The following is a 17,164-nucleotide window of genomic DNA, read 5'->3' as shown; positions in this document are numbered from 1 at the left end:
TTCAGCTGTGTCTGGTGTGAATTTTGTATGGAGGTCTTGGCACACACACGCTGCAGGCTGTGAACTCTCTGCTGAAGCATTAAAAGTGTATACTATCAATGTCACAAGGTTCTTCCAAAGTGCTGTCAGCAAAAGGGCGCACAGACAAATTTAAAAGGTCTCCTTTATTGACAGCCAGTTTTTGTACATTATATGCTCAATGTTATATCCAGATGAGGTCAAAAATGTGTAACCGTGAATTATCAGTTTCACCTCCTAGATGAAAATGAAATGTTAAGCTGTTTTGGGCCAGCAAAAGGTCACAGCAACTGTCATTACAGTATCTTTAAGGTGCTGTATATTTCATGTTTCCAGAGACAGTTTAAATCCCACAGCAACATTACCAAATTAAAGAAATATTACTTCTGCAGGATCGTTGCATGTTTCAGATGGGATGTGACAGATTAAAGGCGCACGGCAGGAGCTAACCATGGGTTCCTCTCAGGAGTGGGCCTCACGCTTATCACACTACACTAAGATGGGTTTTGACATGTCCCACATCCGCAGAGAGGAAGCGATATATAAGGCTTTTTATTTCAGTCTTTGGCAAGAGGCTTTGATGCATGGACCCCTATGGCACGTGTGACTTATAGTACTCAGGTTTTTGTTTTTCTGCTGCTGTACTGTCAAAGGACTGTGTATTTGCTTCCTGCCTTCTTTTAGTTTGTGTTGCATAATAATAGTTTAGGTTTTGGAGAATGATTTCAACTAAGAAAAACATATCCATACATCCTCTTTTACTCAGAATAAGCATCACATATCCGGTGAGGAACATTACCAAACTGCCATCATTTCAGATTAGGAAAATAAAATGACCGGACACCAGAACACTTCCCTCGGGGTGCTGTTGTGAAACACCAAAATGAATCTCATTCCATTCTCAGTTTTCATCACAGCTTTTCCTAGTAAGGCTTGGACTGATTCAGCAATAATTCATTGAGGATGGTGAGAATGAGGATAAGGAACAATATCCTGTGTTGGCCATGCAGATGTTTGAGCTCAAAATTGAAACAAAGGCCATAGCATGACATGACATTTGTGGGACAACAGTAACTGAACGCACAAGACTTAAGTGTGTTGCCTACAGTGACTGGAGATGAGCAGATGTGTATTTATTCACCTGGTTTTTGTGTGAGAGGGACTTGATCTGAGTGCTTTGAACCAGGGTTATTCAACTGGAACAGTTTTGTAAAGCACTGTTTGATTCATATCTATCAATAGACTGTTCAAATGTTTGGGGTCAGTAAGTTTTTTTTTTGTTTTTTTTTAAAGAAATTAATACTTTTATTCAACAAAGATGCATTAAATTGATCAAATGTGACAGTAAGGACATTTATGTTACCCAAATATTTCTAAGTAAGTATTTTGAATTTTCTATTAATCAAATAATCCTGAAATGTCACACTTTATACAAAAATATTAGGTTTGACAACTGTTTTCATTAATAACTTTAATAATAATAACAAATGTTTCTTGGTTGCTGAAAATTCAGCTTTGCCATTTCAGGAATAAATTGCAATAGGAATAACATGTTATTAATTTTAATAAAAACAGTTTTAAAAAGTAAAAATCTATTTAAATTAATAAAAAATGTATTAAATGTGGTTTCTGGCTAAGAAGTAGTGAACTTGTAATGTGCAGTTTGCAAGTCAAATTATGCAGCAACAAGTTTGTGTCTGCCGTTCAAGTTCTGAGGGCGTCCTGGAAGTTTATTTCCTCATAAAAACTGAAGCTTGACAAGTTTGACATCTTATTCAGAATGACAGAAACTGCGTATAGTAAATGAAGCATGCTATCATTCTGAACGAGTACGATCAGTATTGCAATGGCTGTTAAAACATCGGTTTGGCATCAAGCATATCCGGAAACCACAAACAACCAGTTCATTTATCTTTGTTTAGAGAACGCAACAATGCACTTCATCTTAATGAACATGATGTCACTGAAGAAAGTTTGCAGTCGATATTTGAAGTTGGTGGCTTTAAATTGATTAGACCGCTTTTTATAAAGAGAGTCTATGAGATGGATGATGTGTGAGGAACAAAAAATGAAATAAAGAAAAAATCCCACTTAACAATAAGAACGACAATCACACACTTGGCCTCTAAAACCTGTTGTTGCATCACTGGCCTCTTTGGACATCCCTAAAAGTGTAACCAAAAATATATTTTCCAAGTTGCTTTCCAAGATTCATCTTAGAAGAGATTTATAAAGCTCACTCTCTACTGTCTGATCTTATTTGTGGCGATGACTTTCAGGAAATGATTGTGAGGGGCCGAACATGTTTCATTTGGTGTTCCTTTCATTGCTGGCATGCCCATGCAGTATAGTATTTTGGCTTTGAGTATGACACTTTGGATAAAAAAAAGCAGTCAGAGGGGTAATAACCCTCAGGTTAAGACCTTGAGCAGAACTATTGGTGACACAATGAAGCAAGATGGGAAAATCAAAGGCCCTTCAACCACCAAACTCTGGGCGTCAGTGCTGCATAAAATTAAGCATTTGAATCCAAGCCTGCATTAAGTAAGGGTTTTGAATTTGCGGTTGAAATCCTCAAGTGTAGATGGCTGGAGTTGAATTACACACTCTGTGTGGTTTCTACGTGTGCTTTGGTGTCTGGATTAAATGGTATGGGGTTTCCCGGCCAATATGTTTAAAAACTGATGCTAACAGTAAAGAATGGGTCATGAGTGTGAAGGTAATGTGCATAAATCACTCATGGATGTTTCTGGCAGTAATTTTTCTTGTCTAAGGCCTCCTTGTTTACAAAGTCTTTCTCTGTTCTCTTATTCCCTCTCTTCTTCCCTGTCCTCCCTCTGTCTCAGGTTGTTCCTGAAGAGCCACAGCGGGACTGCGGGCAGACAGAGCAGTCTGGCGATCCACGGCGCTGACTTCAGCACTAAAGACATGGACAATGACAACTGCACGTGCAAGTGTGCGCTGATGCTCAGCGGGGGTAAGGCAGAAATCCTCTGTTTTAGCTCACTCCTGCTGAATATATTAATCTATTCCAGCCGTACAAGCTTGTTCTTGTTCCTGGGATACACTAGCCTTGATCCTCAAGATGATTTAAATACATTACAACTGGAGAAGTAGAACATACTTTTTTTAATGATATGCATCTAGTGCAGCGAATACTCGGAACATATAAAATATGAATGATTTTAACATTTCTGTTAAAGATTCTTTTTTGTAAATACGAAATGCAAATCTTGTTGCATTTACTGTACTTACCTGTCTGTTGCCAAATGATGAGATGACCTAGACCTAGGTTTCTGACCTTGAACAGATTTTAGATTAGGATTTTAGATTTATTTTTACAGACTTATATATATATACACAGGTCCTTTTCAAAATAATTAGCATATTGTGATAAAGTTCATTATTTTCTGTAATGTACTGATAAACATTAGACTTTCATTTATTTTAGATTCATTACACACAACTGAAGTAGTTCAAGCCTTTTATTGATGATTTTGGCATACAGCTCATGAAAACCCAAAATTCCTATCTCAAAAAATTAGCATATTTCATCCGACCAATAAAAGAAAAGTGTTTTTAATACAAAAAAGTCAACCTTCAAATAATTATGTTCAGTTATGCACTCAATACTTGGTCGGGAATCCTTTTGCAGAAATGACTGCTTCAATGCAGCGTGGCATGGAGGCAATCAGCCTGTGGCACTGCTGAGGTGTTATGGAGGCCCAGGATGCTTCGATAGCGGCCTTAAGCTCATCCAGAGTGTTGGGTCTTGCGTCTCTCAACTTTCTCTTCACAATATCCCACAGATTCTCTATGGGGTTCAGGTAAGGAGAGTTGGCAGGCCAATTGAGCACAGTAATACCATGGTCAGTAAACCATTTACCAGTGGTTTTGGCACTGTGAGCAGGTGCCAGGTCGTGCTGAAAAATGAAATCATCTCCATAAAGCTTTTCAGCAGATGGAAGCATGAAGTGCTCCAAAATCTCCTGATAGCTAGCTGCATTGACCTGCCCTTGATAAAACACAGTGGACCAACACCAGCAGCTGACATGGCACCCCAGACCATCACTGACTGTGGGTACTTGACACTGGACTTCAGGCATTTTGGCATTTCCCTCTCCCCAGTCTTCCTCCAGACTCTGGCACCTTGATTTCCGAATGACATGCAAAATTTGCTTTCATCCGAAAAAAGTACTTTGGACCACTGAGCAACAGTCCAGTGCTGCTTCTCTGTAGCCCAGGTCAGGTGCTTCTGCCGCTGTTTCTGGTTCAAAAGTGGCTTGACCTGGGGAATGCGGCACCTGTAGCCCATTTCCTGCACACGCCTGTACACGGTGGCTCTGGATGTTTCTACTCCAGACTCAGTCCACTGCTTCCGCAGGTCCCCCAAGGTCTGGAATCGGTCCTTCTCCACAATCTTCCTCAGGGTCCGGTCACCTCTTCTCGTTGTGCTGCGTTTTCTGCCACACTTTTTCCTTCCCACAGACTTCCCACTGAGGTGCCTTGATACAGCACTCTGGGAACAGCCTATTCGTTCAGAAATTTCTTTCTGTGTCTTACCCTCTTGCTTGAGGGTGTCAATGATGGCCTTCTGGACAGCAGTCAGGTCGGCAGTCTTACCCATGATTGCAGTTTTGAGTAATGAACCATGCTGGGAGTTTTTAAAAGCCTCAGGAATCTTTTGCAGGTGTTTAGAGTTAATTAGTTGATTCAGATGATTAGGTTAATAGCTCATTTAGAGAACCTTTTCATGATATGCTAATTTTTTTAGATGAATTTTGGGTTTTCATGAGCTGTATGCCAAAATCATCAATATTAAAACAATAAAAGGCTTGAACTACTTCAGTTGTGTTGTAATGAATCTAAAATATATGAAAGTCTAATGTTTATCAGTACATTACAGAAAATAATGAACTTTATCACAATATGCTAATTTTTTGAAAAGGACCTGTATATATTGTGTGTGTGTGTGTGTGTGTGTGTTTTATGTATGAAAAGTAATGATACTTTGAAAACTAATAACTTGCAGTTCAGAAAGTGAGTTGAGATTGAATCAGTAATATCTGCAAATTAATCATTCATCATTAGTAATCATTAGTAATCAAAATGTGCTTGCCATGCTGTATTCTTTTGATTCATTAATAAGAAATGGTTCATGAGAGTCATTTGTTTGGAAAGTGAGTTGCACTTGTCTCACTGTATGTTTTTGATTCACAAAAAAAAAAAGTAATTTTTTGCTATTTTTTTCGCTAAATGTCTTTCACTATAGACATAGTATGTCTGTAAAGTGTATTCACATCAGCAAAACTTAAGAATAGAACCCAACGGCATGAATGATTTAAAAAAATCAAATAAACTACTTAGAGCTACTATAATGTCACGCTCTACATACACTCTTGTCCCATTGTGAATTAAGGCTTTGTGAAGTGTGCAGACAGGTTCCAGTCTAAACACTGTCTGTGTCTATGTACACAGTTAACTGCTGCGTATAGGACCACCTCATGCTTTCTTTTTGGCAAAAGAACTGCATAAAGCTTTGAGCAAGTAGTAATGAGGTCTTTGTAGACTTTCACATCCTGTGAGGAGTCTACCAAAATGGGCCGAACACCAAGTATCTGTAGGTCTGCATAGGACTCCCACAGTCTCTCCTAGTGGATGCAAACCACAGACAACTTTTGTTTTTCATACAGGAAGCTCTCAGGTCTCAAATCACTGCATCATTTAATAAAGCAGACATCGAGAGAAATCCTGTCCACCCGAATCTGCTGTCACCTTCTCCGTCCTTGGTGGCCAAATGCTAAATGAGACCATGACAATGATTCATCTCTGAGATATTTAATATCAGGATGAGAATAAATATGAACCTTACAGTAGGATGACATGCATAAATCTGCTGTATGTGCAAAGGGATTTGGGCAATGCAATTAATAAAACAGAGTAGTGTCGCACTGAAAGATTTTTAATGAAAAAACTGCGGAAATGTTTGAAATTGTCAGTCTCGAAGTAGAACCCTTTAAATTCTGTAGCGTAAGTGCTTTAATGAAAGACATATTGGTTCCAGCTCTGGTTTATATCATAAAATCAAACTTTTATCATTCTGTTGCCTCATTTCTTGTTATGCAGTGTGGTTAACAAGCTTATAAAACACATACCCTAGAGACAACCGAGGACCTCAGCCAGCTAACGGTCTGAGATGCGAAAGCATAGTAACAAGTGGAATTAGCATCCAATCAGTTTACTGTATCAGTGAGAGCCGTGACAAAGGGAAGCATATTTGGCTTATGGACTGCTGTTAAAATGTCACAGATCTCTCTGGCATTTGAGCTTGTGAAGTGAACATCAAGTTCTTCATGGGAATAAGACGTGCCAAAACGGGCACTCTGTGGGCACATTTTGTTTATATGTGTCTAATTGAATGAGCAGGCCAGATTAATTTTATTTAATGCACTGAAAATTTGTACAGTGACTCAGTGTTATTATTATTAACTACAACTAGTTAACTACTAACGGCACGTGGTCCTGCGAGGCACGACATTTCGTTCCACTGTATGTCCCCACATGTAGCGGAATGACTTGACTTGAACTATACTAAGATATATATATATTTTTTTATTTTTTTGGCCACTTAAATACTTAAAAACGATGAAGATGAAAAGATGAAAACAACAAGAAGACAAAAAACTTCAACTAAAATTTCAAGCTGAAATACAAAAATTATTAAATAAAACTCACTAATAAAAATGACAAAGCACATAAAATTACTAAAACTTATATTATTATATTATTATAATTATACTAAAATAACACCACAGTGATTTTGGAGAACATCTGAGGATCTTTAAGCTAGATGATAACAATTAGTAATGATTTGCAAGCAAAACAGTATTCCAGTTTTAAATGTACTGTATTTGTTCTCATGTGTTTCAAACCCATACAAGTTTCATGAGAAGAAGAAGGTTCTTGCTTCTTTCTTGCCTATAATGAAAGTGAATGGGGACCAAGGTCTGTCAAGATTTTTAAAAAAAGCAAAAGACCAAATAACATTATAATATTAGTTTTTATGGCTATTTTTTGAGTCCTATGAAACATAGCTTTGTGTGAGGGAGGAGACTGAAATTTAAGTTTTTGAACTGAAAATCTTGCGTTTTTAGCATTGGTCACATTCACCTTCATTGTATCAGGAAAAATCAGCATTGAAGTTTTACTATAAATAACTAATTTTGTGTTCCTCTGAAAATCATACAGCTTTTAAAAGACATGAAGATGAATAAATGATGACATGACTTAGAGACATTTTGGGAGACTACTTTTTTTAAGTTCAAGCCCATCATATCAGGTTATCCCTCAGTATACGGCACATGCTATTTATTAAGAGTAAATCTGTCAAGACACAAATAACACTTCGAAATCCACAGAAGAGGCTTCTCAAACTCAAAACAGTTGTTATAAACAGTAATGTTAAACATATGATTGGCACATCCTCTTTACTTTGTTACCTTTAAGTGTATATATATATATATATCCACTTTCCCTAAATACCTTAAAGGTTACCGTTCCACTCACTCCTCACGTATACCACAGTGACCACATTGCACCTGCATACTGTTGGATCCAGCTTCAAAGCTGCCTGCATAGCCTGACAAATACACAACTAGACTGTCAGCAATAAAAATAGTTCATCATCTAAAATTAAAAAAACAAAATAGTGTCACAGATGTACAAGCAATGTTTTAGGCATCTAGTTTCAGAAACCTACTTTACGAAAAGCTGTTAGCCTGGCCAGAAGTGACTTTTTGTGATGTGTATTTTTTTAAGAAAAATACAGTAATTGAAATGGCTCTGTTACAATGTATAAATGATTTATGTTGTGTGGTATTGCATTTGCATTTGTTAGCTTTCTTTCAAGATAATGTGATCCTGAATATGCATGACTGTATTACCAGTTGTTCTCAATTGTAAATGTTTTTGTTTTAGGATGGTGGTACGATGCCTGTGGCCCATCCAACCTGAACGGGGTGTACTACAGACAAGGACAACATGTCGGAAAATTCAATGGAATCAAGTGGCACTATTTCAAAGGCCCCAGCTACTCTCTCCGATCCACTGTCATGATGATCCGACCGGCCGACTTCTCGTAGTTCTCCTCAAATAGCACAAAACATTTTGGTAAAGTGTTACTTTTTGGCCCATGACATTATCAAGTAACACTGTATAAGTGGTTAGGTGTTTGCCATGTGGATAATGCAGCATTCTTTTGAGATAACAGCTCTCCAGGAAACAGGAATCCTGTGAATAGAAGGCTGTCCTATCACCTTTGTGGGACTAAATGGGAGATGGCATGCTCTTTGGGAATTTAGGGCAGGAGCTGACTTGGCTGGGCTTTTATTTTTAAATATCAGAGGTATGAATTCAAGTGCCATTCACTTGTCACTCAGGACCTGTGGACTGCTGAGGCAGGCACATCACCTTTGATGGTAGTGGACTGGGTTGCGTCGCCTAGCAATTTCCCCGTGCTCATCTGGCTTTCGAGTCTCCAAGTGAATTTAAAGCAGCTTGAATGTCCTTCAATATCCTAAAAAGGACCTATTAATGTTTAATACAAACATGTTGCACAATTATATTTAGATTGTGATAATTTACTTCACATTTTTATGCTTTTTTATCCCAATATATTATTATTATTATTATTATTATTGTGTACATTATTCCTGTCAAAGTGAAAAAATCATAGCATGCAACATTAATAGTGATTTACAAGGGACATTTTCGGCAAAGAATAGCACACCCATCCTCCAGCCTGATTGTATTGATTGTGCAAACTGCATATTATTATTGGCTTTGAACTTTGGTGACCTTTTAAACACATCATAACTTGGCATAAAATTTTGAAATGCATGCCAAAGATCACAGCTATTAAAGATAATACCATAAAAAGTAAAAGTACTGGCGCAGTATAATACATATAATGTTTTAATTGATTCAAACCATATTGTCTTATGAGGATTTGTCATATTAGGATTGTTTTGCAGTTGTATGTTGCAGCTCTTGTTTAAAGCAGTGTTACTCTTACCGACAAGCTTGGATGAACTTACTGTAAATTTATCCTTAAACCTAAGAATATAGGTTTGCAAAATTGTTTAATAATTCTGAATGACTGTATTATTGAAAGGAAATACTTTGATATATGGAGTCAGATAAGCATCTGAGTTTAATTTTTACATGAAGTTTATTTGTAGCAATCATAGGACTGGTTCAGACAGACTGCATTTTCATGTTTTGATAAGCCACTTTTAACTGTTTTCACATATAAACATTTACTAAAAGGACGTCTTTGTTACGCTAGGTTTTGCTGCTTTTATAGCATTGTGTGCTTATTGTGAAGTTAAAACCGCATCTTTTCCATTCCATCCATTGTGTGAGCGAGCCATAAAGACTTTTGGTAACAATATACAATAAGGTTCCATTTGTTAACATTAGTTCAGTACATCGGTTTAAGTAAACTAACAAAGAAAAATTATTCTGAAGCATTTTTTGTCTTTGTTAATGTTAATTTCAACATTGCTAATACATTATTTAAATCCAAAGTTGTATTTGTATCTTGTATCATATTAATTAATGGACTTGAGCCAGCATGAACAATGAAGGGTTGTATTTTTAATCAACATTAACAAAGATTAACAAATGCTGTAACAAATGTTATGCTTGTTGTGAAGTTAATGCATTAGCCAATGTTAACTAATGAGACCTTATTGTTAAGTGTTGCTGGACTTTACAAATGTACATAAATTCTGTTGGTACAAGTGTTTTGGGGGGGGGGCATTATTTTGTAAATGTTCTTTTTGTAAGACTTCTTGAGTTGGCAGGATTGTAAAGAGGCTATGTTTAGCTCACTTACTGGCATGCTCACAAAATCCATTTGAATAGCATCAGAATTCCTATCTTTCATCAAAAAAAGCCTGATAATACTCCTCTAGTAGATTGTCGCTGTATGCAAGACAACTACTACTACTGTCTTCCATCAAGTAACAACAGCATGGAGCATTTTACTGGAAAGTGGTACTTTTATTGTAAATCCATAAACTGTCTGGAAAGCTGCAGAATAGCATGTTTCATATCACACTCCAAATACTGTAATTTAGTGTGTTTAAAATTGCTTTCCTGAGGAAAGCAATGCTTTACATTTTTTTATTAGCTCACAACCATCAATATGTTCAGAATTAAAGAAGATGTAGCTAAAGTAACATTAATGGTATTGACCTTGTTTGCCTGATTCAAATTTCATTTGCCATGTTATTTAAATGCCTCATCCTTTGTAACAATTTTCATGATGTCAGTTCAAATAAAAAGATAAATGCGATGCCCCAAGCTTAGCTGAATGAGCAATTTTGAGTCATTTATTACTGCCTCCGGAATCCAGTCTTTCTTTTTCTTTCACAGAGCTATTCAACATTTTCTATTTGAGTCACGTCGCTCCATAGACATAATATTTACACATGGCAGAAGAAAAAGATATAAAGCAGCTCAATTTTTGGACAGAATGGGCCCTGAGCAAGCGAGCCACCTTTGTGTCCAGAGCGAGCAGACTGTTAGTTCTTCGCCACTCTGCCGTGACAGATTGCTGAGGTGTCAAACGATGCTGTCGGGACCGCTAAATCCCCCCATAGCTGACATTCCTACACCCTAATCGAAGGGTTAAGTAAACGACGGGCGCTTGTAAACTGCCGCCTGTCCTTCAACACCTGAGCTGACCCACTACACCCTCCAGAATGCAGCCGCCATCAGATGGGCACAGACACAATGGAGGACCAACCGGGCCGTGTGGAGCCACAAAAAGGAGAATCAAGAAGCATTCAAGATGTGTGATGGATTCAAGCCAACATATAATCTAACAGAAGAGGTGAGTTCTGGTTGCTTTGCATTGCTGATATATAGTATTGATGACACATTGATATCGTCCAGAGTTTAAAGTCTCATGTGACCAGGAACACTAGGTGAAGGCTGACTCAGACGCCTCTGCAGTGCACTGGTGTTTCTGAAGACAGATCATTTCCTGTTTGCACAAGCTGAATAGGGGGACAGGAACCCCAGAGGAGAAGTGGGATTGGTCTACTGACGAGCTATGGGCCTGATGCCAGATCAGACAAGAAAAGAGATGGTACCTGTAGAGAAAAAGGGAAGAGATTGGAAATTTGGACACCTGAATAAAAGAAAAATATGTATTATTCTAAAAGTATGTTTCTGCATAGTCAAAGTTCCAGAAATAAACCAGATATAACCTTTTAATGAATAATGGGCCTCAGTTCAGCAATCTTTTCCCGCAAGTTAGATTGAGGGAAGCGAACAGAAAAATGAATCTTCTGGAATTTCTTTGGCTCAGGACCACTTGAACTTATTCCCAGGGCGAGTTTAAAACATGCTGAAGCTGTGGATTGCACCGTTTGGGGCTATTTTAAATGTTTTTTCTTTCAACTTATTAAATTTATAAGATTTAAACAACTACAACTAAGGTTTCAGCATGTTCCATTCATTGTTTGTTCAAATTAGGATTCATGCAGAAAAACTGTTGTGCTGGCCTTACTGTTTCACAGATGTACAGTAAATATAGTTTATAAAGTGTCATCACTTCAGTCAATTGAAGTAAAAAAATCACCACAAATTTAGCCTGTATGACTTTTGCACCATATGTTGTGTAAAAAACCGACTGAAATGTAAGAAATTCAACCCAGGCTTGTTATGAAAACCTATGCCTGTGACAAGAATTTGGTTATGACCACTTTCAGCAAGTGGTGCTAAAAGCGTGTTCAGATTTATTAAACTAATTAATGTGAATCTTGCAGTTTTTTTTTTTACTGGTTGTCATACATAATCTGGTAATTCAGAAGTGAAATGTCTGGTGAGTGGCACTAAAAGGTTAATACTTCATCACATTTGAAAACAACTTATTGTACCACCTACACTGAATCTGATTGATAGTGTTACTATGCCATGATAGTTTCCTTCTACAAGTGTTTGAGAATTGTTATTACAACGTCTTTTACTGGACTCAGCATTGCTACTGCCATGCTGTACCAGGTGAGCTACCAAGCAAGTTTACAACACCAGAAAGTTATTTTTAGGTCATGGCATAGTAGTATTGAGCAAGGAACCATGCATCTGAATCTTTATTAATTGATCATCTGCCCCTATCTGTGTGAAAAGTAATAAAGGTCTTTGGTCTTTTATTGCCATTAGTGTTGTAGAGTTCGAAACTGCAGTGATTTGTGTATAGGTACATTTTTAGAGTTTTGCAAAATGTAAGAAGAGAAGCATGTTTTCCCATTGAGTCTGTTTTGCCCTTCCTTTCACATTTGTGCACATTCAAACATCTCAAAAATCGTGCCAGGGTGACGTTAACCATGACCGATCTTAACATAGTGAGTTGGAATGATGTTGTGCAAAATTTCTCCTTTTTTGTTCCATGGAAGAAAGAAAACAATACAGGTTTTGGAACGACAAGAGAGTGAGTAAATAATGATAGAATTTTCATTTTGGGGGTCAATTCTAGTGCTTCAAGTGCCTGAGAAACGCACAACCTCACCGCGACACCAATAAGTAAATAGTTCATTTTAAATATGGATCAACTTGTTGATCTCAGGGTATTTTTAAAATGCAATAGTGGTTACTGGCACATCCTCGGTTTTAGAGAAACAGATACTCAGTCTATCGACAGCTCGGTTGCCCTGGAGATTTCCCTGCTTGGCATTGTCAGGCTGCATTGATTTTAGGTCTGAAAGGGAAATAAAAGTGTAAACACAGTTAGTGGTTTGGGACTTTTCTCCCCCTTTTGGAAGTCCAGAAGGTGTTCATGGTGATGGATGGATGAAGAGAGTAAGAGTGAAATTTGGTTTCGAGGCTGAAGGGAGAGAGGGAATGGGCTGAGGTAATGCAGTAGAGTAATGGGAGGAGGGAGGTGTTCAGAAGAGTTATGATGGAGCCGCGAGCCACAAGGCCATCAAAGGCCTGTTCATCAGACTCCCTCTCATTCTGTTTGCCACAACTGAATCAGACCCAAGAGGGTCCTTCCCCCAGCCACACTGAAGTGATTGACTGTGAATGTGCTCTGAGAAAAGCTCTGTTTGTTTGTTTGCTCAGTGGCATTAACCTTTATTTCACCAACAGCAATTCTAATGTTTTTGGAGCACAGCAACACAGCACCCTTAGAGAATCATGCCCTTGATAAAAGTAGGACTGTTGTTTGCTTTCAGTGACTTTACTATACAAAGGTTTTGTATGCTAGTCACGTCAAGGAAAGACCGCAGGGGCATAACTGGGTGCTAGATCCCCAACAAGCAGCCCAGAAGGAACTGGCAGACCCAACACAGTGAACCTTATGAAGCAACCATTGATTCACAACAAAAATGGAATATAAATCAGGACCGAAAAAATGAAGCTACAACACAATGGAAGCAGATCTGACCACAAGGGGGCAGCTTCAAACTGAATTTTTTTTTTTGAAAAATCAAGATTTGAAAAAGGTCTTACAGGCATTACATGGCAACAGATGCAAATATATCATCCTATTAGGCTATGCACTTATGTGACCATAAAGTAATAGTGCAGTATGTTATCTAAACATATAAGTACTGCATTCAAAATTTCAAGGGAGTTGTCAAGAAAATCTGTTGTATTACATATGAGAGATGGTGTCTTGGGTTATCTAAATGCTCAAATAAGAAATACATTAGGTTTTTCTTATGCACAAGTTCTCAGACAATATGGTCTCATTCTTCATGATGATGTGCTACTATTATTTTCACAGAAAGGCTCGTGTCCATTATCACATCTTTTAGAACATCTAGAAAACATCTCTCTGCAGTCGCATACATGTTTTATATCCTCTTGTGCGTCAGAGGTAATCTGCACAGACAGTCAAGGATGAGTGTTTGTGTAAGAATAGTTTCCTATCCATTATGTCAAAAAGCATAACTATTACAGCAAAGATGAGAGACAATCAATCATGTAACACACACGAAAAAGGCAAGACCTCTTAATTATACCTCACTGTAGAGGAGAGGAAGCATGTTTATACGGTATGGCCCTGTCCTCCCTCTCAGATATCCAACTGAACTCCTAGATTTTATCCTTAATTTTTAATACCGTAAAATGGTGTTGTGCTTCTCAGGAAAATTTATAATGGATGTATACTAACACTACCTCAGGAGATTTAGTGTCTGACACACAATTCTGTAGCATGAGGTCATGACTTGCGGAGTTTGCTTAACACTTCTCCATAGGGATGCCGACTCAGGGGCAAACTCATAAAGATTAACAGATTCCTGAAAATATATATTCCAATAAATTAATTAAATGGAAAAAAGAACAAGCATGTATATATATTTGTGCTGTCGATAATGTCAATTTTTTTTAATAATTAATTGCAAATCGCAATTAATCCCACCTAACATTAAAGCTTTTACATATACTGTTATATTGCAAAAAAAATGTATGCATCTTTTTTGTGACTGAAGGCCAGTATCACTGATACCAATACTGCTACAGTTGTCTCTTAAAAAAATAAAAAATAAAAAATCCATGAAATTGTTTGAAAATCTATGAAATTGTCTGAAATAGTTTTCCCCTTAATATTTAATCATTGACTATAGCCATTCAACATTACAGTATAATTGAGAGCTATCAAATTTAACATTGATTAGACTAGCAAGTTAAATATACAGACATTGAATGAAGTTATCAAACGCTAACTTCTAAATATATAGATGAATCCTTGATTCCTTAAAGCTATAAAAGTGATCAATTCCCTCATTTTTCTTTTGCTATTTGATCAACAGACATCACAGCAGCTGGCTTATTAGGCTATTTTGGCTGCTATTACTTTAAGAGCTGCCACTGGTGAACTTTGTATGGAATTATTTTTGTGTCTTTATTATTCAAACAAAAATTCTGTATTTGAGAGCAAAACTAATTATTTTGTAATTAAAAAATAAAATTTTGCAAAAAAAGTCTTCTTAAGGTTAAAAATTAAAGTAATTGAAAACAAAATAATTAGCAGTGCGTGTAAATCTTTAAAAAATATTTCTATTGGCCACTCTCCATTGAAGTGACAGGTTGACCACGCCCACTACGCTTTCCCGCCACTGACGCCAGTCTGACAGAAGAGCAAGATTCTAGCAGCAATGGCCAGCAAGTTGCAACCGCTCCTTTACTGGGTAAGTTAACTAATTTAACATCTTAAATTCAGTGACTAGTGAACTGAAGCGGATCTGACTCGCATGGTATTTTCTCACAACTCGTTACCTTTTCTGACTCACTTCAGGTCTTTCAGTCTCAGTCTCAATAATGAGCTGACGAGTTGAATTTGTTGTTCTGATGCTCCCTAGTCACCTGTACCATTTCTGCGGCCGTTTGACTAGCGCCTGGTTCTGCATCTAAATAAACGCAATTCTTGTCAAGAAAAAAAGAGACAGAAGCAACAATTGAGAGTGGGGTGGCCATCCCTAGCCCCTCCCTGCGTTAACTGCGATAAATATTTTTAACGCTGTTAGACTTGAAAAATTAATCGCCTACGTTAATGCGCTAATTTTGACAGCACTTATATATATATATATATAGAGAGAGAGAGAGAGAATTTACAAATACTTTATTAAAACAATTATATATAAAAAAAACATCAAAATCACATTAAATCAACATATTCTTGAAAATCTAATTATTCTCTACAACAGAGCAGAGCACCTCTTTATAACACCATATAGGAATACTTTTCTAAATCATTCATCAACTTGTAATAATTAAAATATATTTTTAAACGAGCTTTCAACATTTTGACAAAAACAAAAACAGCATTATCATCTGTGGATCCTTGCACCTTATTTTGTCTACTCATATACACAGCCATCTTTGCTCTTCCCAAAATAAAATTGAAAAGTTGACATTGCTCTCTCCTTTTTTTGGGAATACCTATAAACTAAAATAAACAACTGTTTGGAAAAATACACTCCTACCAATTTAAAAACATCCTCCAACATTGAAAACAGTGGTAAGCGACGACAACAGTCCATAAAACAGTGAAAGACTGTCTCACAAAGATTACAAAAAGGGCAATCATGATTAATATCAGAGTTTAACACAAATTAAAGCATTAACAGCAACAGCTGAATGTAAAACCCTCCACTGCAAATCAGCAACTTTCTTCAACAATGGAGGTTTGTACAGCGCTCTCCATTCAGGTCCAACACCATCAATCAAACCTAAGCGAACTCTCCATGGAGTGTCAATTTTTCCATTTAATTTATCTTTATTCAAAATTTTAACCACCAATCTATATAACAATTTCTTATCAGCATCATGCACAAACACATTTGAATTATCAATTTTTAGAAAGAAACCTGTACAGTCCTTAAAATCTGGGAAAATCCTCACCAAAGGAAAAATATCATCAACACTAGGTTGAACAGAACCATTACAATAAAGATTCAACAATGTACATTCAGAATCTGTTAAAGCTTCCTTCCATTTTTTGAGCAAAGAAGCAATTACACGAACAGAGTTTATCTTTAAATGAGAAGAAAGGAAAAGAGCATTGTCCATGTTTGCACCTGCAAACTGTATCACAGTCCCAAAGTGACTACATTAGACATACAAAACTGTCTGAGTAGACTGGGACCTATTTGACAGGTTGCACTCAGACGAGTCCCATACACAACTGGTTCTTGAAGAAGCCAATACAATGAACTATGATGTTCTGCCCTCTCTTTTTTAAACAGATTCCAGACTTTAAACAGTCCGTGATAGAAACTCAGAGTCCTGAAGTGTTGAGTTGCCTTAAATCCATCAGAAACAAGGTTCTGTCTAGGCCAAGTCCACCCAGCTTATTCAAAATAGTGCATGCCAGCGGTCTCCACACCAGATCTGTAGGACCACATAGAAACCTCTGCACAAACTGGAAACGAAAAGTTGCCCCTCTGCTGCTCAGATGAATTAAACCTTGTCCTCCATCTTTCGGTAAAAATAATACACTTTGAGGTGTCCAATGCAGACAATCCCAAAAAAAATCAACAAGAAGTGCTTGAATTTTTGACAGCAAGTCTGAAGGCGGGTCAACACATGATAGGCGATGCCATAAAGTAGATGAAATCAAATTATT

The 17,164-nt window shown here is 37.2% G+C and overlaps 1 protein-coding gene across 2 annotated transcripts in view; it reads left to right on the top strand.

Moving 5' to 3' along the window:
- The window catches only part of LOC306885739 (angiopoietin-1-like), a 55,722-nt gene extending 45,319 nt beyond the window's left edge, over positions 1-10,403 (top strand). The window contains exons 8-9 of one of the 2 annotated variants that reach the window (XR_013785571.1): positions 2,865-3,279; positions 4,815-5,236. Coding sequence is in view for 1 of the 2 variants with exons in the window: in XM_079442479.1 (XP_079298605.1) it covers positions 2,865-2,995; positions 7,996-8,159 (295 nt within the window). In the remaining variant the exon portion in view is untranslated. Of the gene's footprint in view, positions 1-2,864; positions 3,280-4,814; positions 5,237-7,995 lie in introns of those variants that run through there. The other variant, XM_079442479.1, reaches the window with a different exon arrangement.
- Positions 10,404-17,164: the final 6,761 nt, after the last annotated feature.

This window comes from Barbus barbus (genome assembly GCF_936440315.1).
Source record: "Barbus barbus genome assembly, chromosome: 19".
NCBI lineage: Eukaryota > Metazoa > Chordata > Actinopteri > Cypriniformes > Cyprinidae > Barbus > Barbus barbus.
The sequence above is the reverse complement of the archived record's forward strand: the minus strand, read 5'-3'. Positions and strand labels throughout refer to the sequence as shown.